Consider the following 12,867-nt stretch of genomic DNA (forward strand, 5'->3'; position numbering starts at 1 on the left):
AGAACTGGGCCCTCAAATGTACAGCCAATTAATTTTTGACAAAGCAGGAAAGAGTATCCAATGGAAAACAGACTGCCTCTTTAGCAGGTGGTGCTGGGAGAACTGGACAGCAACATGCAGAAGAATGAAACTAGACCACTGTCTTACACCATACACAAAAATTAACTCAAAATGGCTGAAGGACCTGAATGTGAGACAGGAAACCATCAAAACCCTTGAGGAGAAAGTAGTAAACAACCTCCTTGACCTCAACTGAGGCAATTTCCAATTTCCTACTCAACACATCACCAAAGGCAAGGGAAATGAAAGCAAAAATGAACTATTGGAACCTCATCAAGATAAACAGCTTCTGCACTGCAAAGGAAACAATCAAGAAAACTAATAGGCAACCAACGAAATGGGAAAAGATAGTTGCAAATGACATATCAGATAACGGGCTAGTATCCAAATCTATGAGAAACTCACCAAACTCATCACCCAAAAAATAAGTAACTCAGTGAAGAAATGGGCAGCACACATAAACAGACACTTCTCCAAAGAAGACATCCAGATGGCCTACAGGCAGATGAAATGATGCTCAGCATCACTTATCATAAGGGAAATACAAATCAAAACCACACTGAGATACCACCTCACACTGGTCAGACTGGCTAAAATGAACAAATCAAGAGACTAGATGCTGGTGAGGGTGTGGAGAGACGGGCACCCTCCTACACTGTTGGTGGTGCGCTGCTCTGGAAAACAGTGTGGAGGTTCCTCAAAAAACTATCCACAGAACTCCCTTATGATCCAGCAATAGCACTGCTAGGGATTTACCCAAGGGATACAGAAATGCTGATGCATAGGGTCCATGTACCCCAATGTTCATAGCAGCAATGTCAACAGTAGCCAAAACATGGAAAGAGCCTAAATGTCTGTCACCTGATGAATGGATCAAGAAGATATGATATATATATACAATGGAGTACTACATGGCAATGAGAAAGAATGAAATATGGCCATTTGTAGCAATGTGGATGCACCTTGAGGGTGTCATGCTAAATGAAATAAGTCAGGCGAAGAAGGACTGATACCATATATTTGCACTCATTGGTCTAACAGGAGAACAGGAGAAACCTAATGGAGGACCAGGGGGAGGGGAAGAGGGAGAGAGAGTTGGGGAGAGAGAGGGACGTAAAACCTGAGAGACTACTGAATACTAAAAATGAACCAAGGGTTGAAGGGGGAGGGGGAGGGGGAAGAGAGGTGATGGTCATGGAGGAGGGCGCTTGTGGGGAAGAGCACTGGGGGTTATATGGAAACCAATTTGACAATAAGCTATTTAAAAAAATAAAATAAAATAAAAATAAACCAAAATAAATAAATAAATAAAACAAAATAACAGCTCTCTGTGTTCAGACCCAGATCTCTTGAATCAGGTTTTCCAAGGGCATTTCAGACAAGTGGTATAGTTAATAAGATTCAGTAAGTATAGATCTGTAATTTCAAATACACTCAGATAACGAACTTCAGAGAAGTTTAGGGCACTCTTCCTAGTCCTGGGTTTCACTCTAATCCCTTTCAAACACAGACCACTAGGAAGCCATCATTAGATGGCAGTATTTTCAAATTTGATCCAATGAAACCTAACTGTTGGCATTCAGAATCAAATCCACCAGTGGCTGCCTCAGTTTCCTGTAAGATGTTCTTGTGATATTTTTACCACTGAAACAGAAGGTTGTAGTCCATATTCATATTTCAAATTGTAACAAGTATTTATTAGATAATATGCCCTCTATATGTCCAGTATGATGCTAAGCACCATGAAGACTACACAAGTACAAGAAAACTCTTAGAAGGAATATTTAAAGAAATATATACAGGTAGAGTTTCCAAGAAAGCAGAATTGGGATTTCAAGAAAAAAAATGAAAAATAAGAAGTGATTCTCAAATCAAGTTTATTTTTTAAACATTAGAACTAATCCTATCTGTACTTAAGAATGTTTGTTGGTTTTCTTTTTTAGTAACTTCTACCTGGAGCACAAAGTTTTATTGCCCAACATCACCTCCCAAAATTAAATATTTATTGTATGAGGGTAATGGAAAGGAAGATTAGTTTTGAGCCCATACTGACTCCAATAGTGCCTATTAAAAATGAACCACAGTGCTCACTTTGGCAGCACATATACTAAAAATGAACCACAAATTAAATATAGAAATCAAGAACTACACTACTGAATATCTTATTATAATTGTTTCCGGCTATTAAATGGATTCATTTCAAATTAGTATCCTTTGTAGTAAGTAGTATTTTTCTGTATTCAATCTCAAATGAAGAAAAATAAAATACAACTTCTCAAGTTTCCTTTGAAAAGTCTCGTTTTTCTTTCTTTCTTTCTCTTTTTTCTTCCTTTCTTTCTTTCTTTTTCTTTCTTTTTTCTTTCTTTCTTTCTTTCTTTTTGATTAGTTATCTTCTACAGTTGGGAATCATGTTACTTTCTTTGGCATTTTATGCATATTATTCTAGAATATTAAAGATATTTTCACAGTGATGTTAATATGCATATTTTTATTTTAATATTTAAATAAAAGAATGCCTTCTCAGCACTATACAGATCTTTCATAAGCTTATAGAAGACCCAATGCAGTTGAAGTAAAATATTTTAAATTCCCAAAGTAGTTTCTAGATTTGATCATTTGTACCCAATTTCCACTGAAATTCAGGCTCAGAGAGTAAGAATTCCATACGGAAAACTTAAGGCTGAATTAGCTTTGCATTCAGTTTAAAATTGCAGGAAGAAAAAAATAATAATAAAATTGCAGGAAGTAAGTCTATTTTGATTTCAATGTCCACTCTAGACACAGCAAAATGGGTATTATTAATAAAAGCATCAGACTCCCAAGGCAAAAGACTTTAAAACATAAAGTGAAACATATTTCTTTGACTAATATGATAGACAAATCAACCTCTCTGTCACAACTGCCTAAAGAGAGACACCCCTTTTCATGTCTTGTCTTCATCCTGGGCTCCTTTGACTTCCTCTCATGGGCTTTTGAACTGGGATTTAACATCTCTTAAATTTGTGTTTTTTCTAAACATAAAGGGGTTTCCTTTTCTTATAGTTTTAGTCTTACATGGAGTTCAAGTCTATCTTACATTAAAGAGAAGTAGCCTAGGCCTTAGAAATTCAATGTTTGTTCTTGATCTTTTCTTTTCCCTTTTTTCCTTTTGTTTTTATGAAGTTGAGCTAAAAATCCCAAAGTGGGATATAATGGCTTTACAGACAGAAAGAAAATATTCTTTATTCTTTTTTTTTTTAACTGTAAAAAGCCCACAAGGCTCTTTTCTAGAAAGCCTACAGTAGAAGCAGTCCTCAAAAGGCACCTTTTTCTTCATTATAGCCTGAGAGGAGACAGTGTTCAGAAAAGATGACAACACCAAGTGTTACTAACGTCAGACCCAGAAACAAGCTAAATGGTTTAGGGCCCAAATCCCTGTTTACTCTATATCCTTGTCAAAATAGGGGAGTTTTTTTTTTTTACCAGCAAAATATTTTTTAAACGTCATTGTCTCTCAAATTCCACCAGAAAGAATTTGTCCCTAAGAAGCAAAAAAAAAAAAAAAAAGAGGGAATTCTCAGATGAGACATAGTGAGGAATAATCGGTATGGCATCATGAAGAAAGGAGAAGAGGGGCATGAAAATGAGAAACATCTGGACTATGGATACAATGGAGGTGAGAGAACCATTTCTGCACATCAGTTTAAGATGTGAGTCTGACGTTCAAAAACTTGCCCCATCAAATGTGGCATCCATTTGGGTTCAAATAACATCAAATCTTTATCAGAATTAGCAAAGTGCAGGTGCAATTCATTCACTCAACAAATATTTATTGAATGTCTGTTATGTCACAGGACTGTAGGAACAAAAGAAAGTGGCAAAAGTCCCTACTCTGTGGATGGATCTTACATTTTAGAGGGAAATAGGATTTTCTTATTTTTGTGTTCTAAATTGTACAGACCCTGGAAAGCGTGCAGTCTGAAGGAATGGAAGTTTTGTTTCCATTTAAAGGCAAAGTTTTTGTGGTCATAGCTGTTATCTAATTAAAAGATTAGAAGGGCTCTGTGTTTGAAGGGCCAGACATTAAGGCACATACTCTCCATAATTTTAACAACTTAATTCAATTTCCCGTCACAAACGCTTTTAGAGTTCCCACAGGCAAAACGATAACTTCTTTTAATTATGTTTGAAATGAAACATTTATATCACTAGTTGAAGTCTTTATTTAATGTGGACTACTCACACCAACAATATTTTCTTCTAATATCAACATTATATTTCACATGATAAAGCAACCACGACAAAAGCTTCTCCAAACACTACCTTGGACAGTCAGAGTAGCTGATGCTTCCGCTTTTCCAACCATGTTTTCTGCAACACAAGTATATGACCCCATGTCACCAGCCATCACCTTCCGAATTTTCAAGGTATGATCATCTCTGATTTCATATCTAGTGACATAACACAAAAAGCACACTTAAGTGACCTTCTACTGGAAAAATCCCATCATTTAGAAATATGACCCATCTAAGGCTCGTTCTTCAGAAAATTTAAAACTTAAGGTAAAATGTGGCATTCCTCTAAGAAAGCACACAGGTAGAAATAACTTGTTTTCATATTTATGTTAGGTGAAAAATTAAACCACTCTCTAAAAAATTATTTTCTGGGCAAGCTGGCCCTTATTTATTTCATCAAGCTACGGTCCCCAAACTAAATTAAAAGACAGTAAGTATTAAATTCTTATTGTATGACAGACTTTGTTGATAGGTTTCACCTTTTAAAATTCTTACAACAATAATATAGAGTATTATACTCTCCTCCATTTTGCAGATGAGAAACTGGAGGCACAGGAAAGTAAGGTGACCTGGCTTTGGTTCTCTGCCAGTTTAGTGGTAAAGTTGATACTGGAACTCAGGCTCTCATTCCAGAGTTCACATGCCTTGCCTCATCTTCTCTCCCCTTCAGTATTGGGTTTCTCTTGAAGTTTCACTTCAATGCTCTTTTTACTCAACATAATATCCTGAGTTATACTGGCAACTGTACTTTATATAGTGATCAGCTGTACAAACATTCCTAATCCCTATTTCATTGAAGTTCCAAACTCATAATTCCAATGGACTAATAATAGATATCATATCTCACAGGTATCTAATATTTCTTATGCTAAATAAACATTTCTTTTCTTACCCCATCATATAAACCAACTCTTCCTAATACAATCCACCTATATCTTCCTTCAACAGCTCTCTATATCTAACAAATCATCCAATTCATCAGTTTAGTCTATGGAATTTCTGTCCACTATGGATCCCTATTTCTATCTCATGTTCCAGTTCAGGCAATCTGTATCTCTTATCCGGACAAAACAACAATGGTGACCCTGCCACCAGACTTCCCCTGCATTAAAGTAATAACCATAGTGCTAAAATATTTTCTTTGAACTAACTTGCTCAGTTGGTAGAGCATGCAATTCTTGATCTCGGCGTTGTTAAGTCTGAGGCAAACTTAAGTTGTTAAGTTTCAGTCTATTACACAAAGCCCCTGATAATTTGGCCCCCGTTTCTCCAACCTGATATCCTATAACTTCGTGCTACATGCCCTAGTCATGCTAAACTTTCCATCCCTCAAAACGTGTGAAGTTCTTTCTCAGATTCGTGTTGATGTTGTAATGTCTCTTTTCCTGGAACACTCTTCTCTTTGGTCTTGCTCTGTAAATTTAGACATATTTTTCCAAGACATTGCTTATGTGTCACTTTCCTTTGAGAATTCTCTCCTGCTTTCCTATTCCCACAGGTCTACATTTTACGTGACAAGGGGTTTGCTATGTTATTCTCTATGTATCCTTACAAATCTCCTTTGGGAGCTCCTTGAGAGCAGAAACTATGTCTAAGCCACTGTAACCCGAAAACCTAGCAAAGACTCAACACATGTTTGCTGAATGAATGGACAGACAGCTTTCAATACCTGAAAGCTTCATTTCACTGTCTCATTCCCTAAGGCTGCAAGTGTACCTCTTCTCTTCTCTTAAAGGCTTGGCAGATATCAAAATACTCTGGCTTCTTCTACCATTCCCTGGTGATGCTGGAGCTAAGGAAACAGACTCTTGCTTTTTTTTTAATTGGTTCATACCGATAGCTTTAATGTTGTACCTCCCTTCCCTTTCCTATCTATTCTCATACAAGAACTGTTATTAACTGTGCTCTGGGTGAACAGAAGAAAAGCCCATTTAAGAAATATCACGTTTACAAGGGGTCCTTGGGCAGGGCAGGATCACGAATCTATAGTTCTTATGTGAATCACTCAGAAGAAGCATGACAATCTCCTGATTCTGTCCCCTGATCAAAAAAGTCTAGAAAAGACTAGTCTAATGGCATATATGCAAGTGGTGGTCTGATGAGAACCACAGAATGCTGAACGAATGAAGCGCACTGCTACATTCTGATCAGTCTACCTGGATTTGGGCAGTTCTCCATCGTCTTTCCTCCATCGGACCGTAGGCACGGGGTCACCTCGGGCCTCACATTTAAATTCTGCACTGTCATCCACAGTTACCGCCAAGTTACTGGGTCTCTTTACGAACGATGGTCTCTCTAAAATTACAAACAGCCATCTCACGATCAAATAAAGATAAACTATAAAAAAAAACTTAGATGTTCAGTAAAGACATGTATAATTTAAAACATTATTTAGAAAATTATTCCACATAGTTCCCTTCTTCTAGAAGGCCCTCCCTGGGTTTAGGGTTTTCTCCCAGTTTTCCTCTCATGTCTTAGCAACTTTATCTCAGGCTGCTTTATTAATTTCTCCTCCCCTCTGCCACCCCACCCAAAATATTGGCCTACCTTCTAAGAAAGGTCATATCTTTCTCCCCTCTATAAAGGTACTGAAAAGTGATGAGAGATCTACTATACAGTGAGCAGATGAGATAAAATTTCACTTACCCAAAACAGTTAGCTCTGCTACTTCACTCTCCCGTTCCCCAACCATGTTGGTACCAACACAAACGTATTTGCCAGCATCACTTTTGCGGGTATAAGTGATCATGAGCTTTCCTCCTCGGATCTTAAAAAAAAGTTTTACATCAATACCATTAGCATTACTTTAGCCACATTTCCAAGACAGAAGTCTTCATAAGTAAACTCTACTTTCTTCTAAGCAAAGAACAAACGATAATTATATCAAAAAGCAGTATTTGCCATATTTATAGGTAGTAACTTTAGACAGAATCTGTACCAAATGAAAATAGAAAAGGGGCAAAACATGTCTACTTACCTACATCTTCTTATGTAGTTATTACATTCTGTATAACTAGAAATGTGTTTTTCCAAACTGGCCAAGTTCTTTTATACTATTTGGTTAAGTGAAAACCAAAAAAGTCCATGAATAATTCAGTTAGCAAGTAGGAACAAAAAGGAAAATCTTAATACCATATGTTTATAATTAATATGTAAATACATATTAGCTATGAGTGATTTCAAGGAAGCATATTCTAGTACTAGGAGATGTGGAAATAAAAATGACCCTAATTACTTAATTTGTTAGAGTTGCTTTAAAGGAATACATCTTTAAAGATTCAAAACACTGCAGAAACTGACATATTCTAAAACAAACAAACAAACAAAAAAAAAAAAAAAACAGGGTTTCTGCTGCCCAAGTAGTTTCCTGGGGATTTAGAAGGCAGAGACTGAACAGATCCCAATAAATCATCTGGAAAGTCATTTGGACACACTCTTGAACATTTAATTATTTGAAGAAGAATTAATTACAAATGTAAGCAGACTTCCAGTACAATAAATAGGCTGAAGTTAACCATGAATTTAGAATGGGATGCAGAAATTGAACTATCTTTATTTAATTTAAGATGATTTTGGTGGAGAGTTGCATTCAGTTGCCCATGAATCTCTATAATGCTCTGAGCCTTAGAAAGGCATCGCCAGGGATAACTTCTAGGATGTTTCTTTATGCAGGTTTTGACTCAAGCTCACAGTTATTCTGGACAGTGTACTGATGAAAGAAGGAAAGAGAGAGAGAGAGAGAGAGAGAGAAGATAAAGGAAAGGGGGAAAAAGAGGAAAAGGAAAAGAAAAAGAGAAAATGGAAGGCAGGAAAGAACTATTCAGACAGAATTTTTTTTATCACAAACTTGGAGTTTATTGAAACCACTAGTTTAAGAAGGCGGGTCATACTGTTTGGGAGTGCTTAAGTTGTTTAGTTTCAATCCAGACAATCAAACTAGACATTGCATCCAAGTCTTATGTATTAGGGCAAACCAAATATTAACACTGCAGTTTTAATTTCTGTGGCTTTAGAACTTAATATTTTTTCAGTCATTTTCTTAAAACAATAATCATGTTTCTCTAGGTGCCATTACAAAAACCACGCAAGGACTTCTCTCTGCATTGCTCTTGACTCTGTCCCTTATATCTAGAGAAGTGCCTCACTCAGATGATTTTTGTTGACTACAAACTGCTTTTATCGACAAAATCTAGCCTGTTACCCAATGAAGCATTTCTATAAAGGTTTACAGCAGTTACAAGATGCATTAATACATATTGTTTTCATATATACTTACCTAACTGTCAAACAGAATAATACAAAACAATAAATGCCACATCACACAAAAACAGAATCTTACAAGAGTCAACTACTGTCATAATTTTGTATGCATTTTTCTTTTGGCTCTCTCTCACACAAGAAGTTTGATATAGATATAGATTTCTACATCTGTTTACACACTTTCATTAAAGTAGAATCATGTGGTGTGTATGCTCTTCCGTATGCATTTTCAACTCAATAACAGGTTGAGAATATTTTCACATTTTAAACGTGGAAGCCGTTGTATACAGATCCTCCCTGGCAACTTCACTGACTACAGTGTTCCATTGTACACAGTATTTCTTTACACATAATATTCCATCATACAGATTTATCACATTTTACCAAACAATTCCCTTACTGATAGCTGTTTGAGATCATTCATTTTTCCCTCTTCTAAATCAGCATTCTTTTGCATATATCTTTTCTCCCATGTGCAGTCATTGCCTTGGAAGATCTCGAAGTGTGATTCTTAATTCTAATGTATTCCCAACCTTCGGGCTATTGCCTCACAGTGCTATTTTATGTTTTATAAAGTGGCTTTTGTGTGAATGCATCATTTAAATTTTGGTCTTTTGCATGCCCCTGCTGTGAGGCTGGTAGGGCAAGTGTTATAATAACTTCATTTTTCACTTAAGGAACCAGCCGCTCAGGAAGTATAACCTTTTTTCCTATATGCCTACACTATGCCCATGATCACAGTATGTTTTAACTTTGCATTTAAATGCCAGATTTCCTCCCTGACTGTGAACTCTGAGGCAGAGAAGCATATCTAATTTGTCTTTATAGCCCCAGGACCTTTCATAATATCTACTAAATAATACCAAAAAAATTGTGGAAGGAGCGTGACTTGCCCAACGTCACTTAGCAAGTTGGAACATTTTATCCAGCAGATATGACTTTGGCTACATGCGATGTACAAATGACAGGAAACACACAGTCCACAGCATGGTTATAATTGCTAATTAATAAATGTGAATTCATTAAACTTCATTTCTTGAGGTCCAGACAACTTGAGTATCAAAGTATCAAGGTCCACACTATTAAGATGTACTATAACCTTTTGTCATGTACTTATTTTGCAACATGTCACCTAAACATTTCCAAACCTCGAGGAAACGAAATCATTACCGCAAAAATGAAAGTGACAAATTCTATTCCTGATAGGAAAGTTAAATGACCTGAGTTGTAGTCCTTATGTGTTGTTTTACTGGTTTTTTAATGTTGGACAAGATACGGAGCCTCTTCTTATGTCTCAGAATCGAACTTTAAATGTTTCTGCATATGTAGGTAGTCAGTTCATTTGTAAAGGGATTACACATTAATAAGTAAAAATTACAGCAAAATAAGAGGACGTAAACTCTTAAAATACTTTAAGTATTCCTTTTGCTTTAAAAGCCAGTGAGTTATTGTACAATGAAATATAAGACTTTAAGAATAATTTTAAAATACATTCAAATGTGGAAAAAATGAAAATCAAAGAATGATAAAGTATAAATAATTTTCAACAGTACAGACATTTTTATAGTTTCAATATAAAATAGTACTAATTTATTTTACAAATCTTAAATAGTTGGGAATTTAGAGTTTTAAATCAACTTGCTCATCCACACGTGGGGTACCAATTAACATTATATATTGCAGACCAACGGTGTTATATTTTGAAAGAATCCCTATACATGGAGAAGAAGGGAAATTTAGTTAACATGAGTTATGAGAGGGCTGTCAAGAGATTCTCAGGGAACAATTCCAACCTTGTGGTGAATGGGAGGAAACAATAACTTAGGTGAAGTACAAATTCAAAGAAAGCCAACAAGTCCTGAAGAATGTGTTGTCTACATCCTATTCCGATAACTCTGGTTGTACACTTGACCTTGAACAACATGGGTTTGACCTGTGTGGGTCCACTTCAACGCAGATTTTTTCAATAATTACAGTATAGTACTATAAATATATTTTCTCTTCCTTAGGATTTTCTTAATAGCATTCTCTTTTCTTTGGGTTATTTTATTGTCAGAATTCAGTATGGAGTACACACAACGTACACAATATGTGTGTTTATGTTACCTATGAAGCATCAGTCAACCGTGGGCTATTAGCAACTCAGTTTTTGGGGAATCAAGAGTTATACACAGATTTCTGACTGTGAAGGGAGGGGGTAGGCACCACTAACCTCTTCACGTTCAAGAGTCAAGTGTTTATCACACTTGGCTCAATCTTGAAAAACTTTTCTAAACCACTGACCAACGGACTTCTGTTTTGGAAACACAAGGCTATGTTTTGCTACTAAATATAAAAAGAAAAACCGTCCCTGTTCTATAAAATTTTATTTTACAGATTGTTTTGCTAAACTATATATATTGTTCAATTAAAAATATTCCACCAGGCATCTTACAAAATATTTTCTCTCTCCTTGGTAAGTAAATACATACTGGTAGTATGGACCACTAAGACATAGATTTCTACAAGCAATGTTTTAAAATGATTTAGGTATCTTGAGCTTTTTTTCATTAGAATCATAATGTGACTGAAAGCATACATTTATCATATCTATTTATTTATATACAATTTCTGTATCAATGAAAAAAACCCTAAAGTAATGAATTGAGGCCTGAAAATAAAAATATGAAATTCATAACATGTTTCTGATGAGAAATTTGCATTTTCTCTTGAATAACAGCATAGATATTAATCCTCAGTGGCTACATGAAGTCAACTAAATTTGCACCTTTCCACCCCCCTGCCCAACACTGGTATTCTTTACCAACTCTATCTGGTTGGAACAAAACTCAAAATGAAAATATATACAAAACACAAAAAAAGACAAAAAGATTTCTAAACTCCAGATGATCTTTCAAATTGATCAAAAGTGGATGCATCCACATAGGGAAGCAAAGTGGGCGTGGGCCCTGGAATCACTGTATCCGGGTGTATATGTGTGAGGCCAGGCAAGGTACTACCCCTCTGGACCTGTTTTTCATCTCTCAGATGGGCCTATTCTTAATACACATCTCCAAGGATACCGAGATAAATCAGACAAAGCACCCAGAAATATGTTTGGACATTACTATACATTATACTTCGGAATTTAATGATTAAAATGATATGTCTAATGAAAATGAATCTTCCCTTGTAAGATTACATCCAGAAGTTTTTTATTAAAATTAATTAGTGACACATTGTCCATGGCTTTTGTCAGAAAACTGTTTATTTGCATCAACAGACCAGAGCCTTAGAAACAAGTAATTCTCTGGCCGACTCTGCCTTTCTTACTTCCTCCAAACCAGTGATGCTTTATAACGGCAATCACCTACCGTCTCCCAGGAAATCTGTGGGCATGTCTGAAGATATCTGTGGTTGTCACAGCTGAGACGGAAGAGGTGGTGCTATTAACCCCTAGGGGGTAGAGGCCAGGGAGGCTGCACAGAGGAGTCCGCCACAAAATAAGAAGTATCACAGCCAAGATGTCAGTAGTGCTGAGCCTGAGAAATTTCGTTCTCAAGGCTTGGCTCTGGCCTAAGGGTAAATGCTGGATTAAAATGACAGGAGGGAAGGGTAATTAAAATTAGACAAAATAATGTGTTTATTCTAGGGGTGCCTAGATGGCTCAGTCAGTTAAGTCTCTGACTTTAGCTTAAGTCATGTGATCTTGCGGTCTGTGAGTTCGAGCCTTGAGTGGGCTCTGTGCTGACAGCTCGGAGCCTGGAGCCTGCTTCAGAGTCTGTGTCTCCCTCTCTCTCTGGCCCTCCCTCACTTGCGCATGCATGGCCATGTACTCTATCTCCCTTAAAAAAATAAAAGATAGAAAAGAAAACATTTTTAAAAAATGATTTTTCCGTTTGGGAAATCATTGTTGTGACTTCTGAGATTAGTATAAATACTCCTCTCACACGTTCTACCCTATTAGTAAGATAACTGCATTATAAAATACTACATTCCTTTCTATACTCGCTGATAATTATGTTTAAGGATCCCAAAGCAGACATTGCAATCTAAATGGAAAACTAAACAAGCCTCATGAAACCTTGAAGAAACTTATATCCTTAGAGATGTGAACGATGAAATTGACCAAAGGGAAGGAAGAAACAACAAAATGCAATAAACAGAGAAGCACAAAAAAAAAAGGGGGGGGCATGAAAATGGTAGTCTTCAATCTCTATTAATTCAAATTGATTTTGGCATTATGTCAATGGCTGAATTGAAACAGCTACGCAAAAGCCAGCATTTTATTCTC

At 36.3% G+C, this 12,867-nt stretch overlaps 1 protein-coding gene across 1 annotated transcript in view; it reads right to left on the reverse strand.

The window, feature by feature from the left end:
• Positions 1–12,867, reverse strand: part of ROBO1 (roundabout guidance receptor 1) — a 152,395-nt gene that overhangs the window by 105,249 nt on the left and 34,279 nt on the right. Inside the window, exons 3-5 of the mRNA XM_029938687.1 lie at positions 6,981–7,101; positions 6,491–6,629; positions 4,363–4,490 (exon numbers count right to left, since the gene is read on the reverse strand). Coding sequence (XP_029794547.1) covers positions 4,363–4,490; positions 6,491–6,629; positions 6,981–7,101 — 388 coding nt within the window. The remainder of the gene's footprint in view (positions 1–4,362; positions 4,491–6,490; positions 6,630–6,980; positions 7,102–12,867) is intronic.

Source organism: Suricata suricatta, chromosome 5 (assembly GCF_006229205.1).
Source record: "Suricata suricatta isolate VVHF042 chromosome 5, meerkat_22Aug2017_6uvM2_HiC, whole genome shotgun sequence".
In the NCBI taxonomy this organism is placed as follows: Eukaryota; Metazoa; Chordata; class Mammalia; order Carnivora; family Herpestidae; genus Suricata; species Suricata suricatta.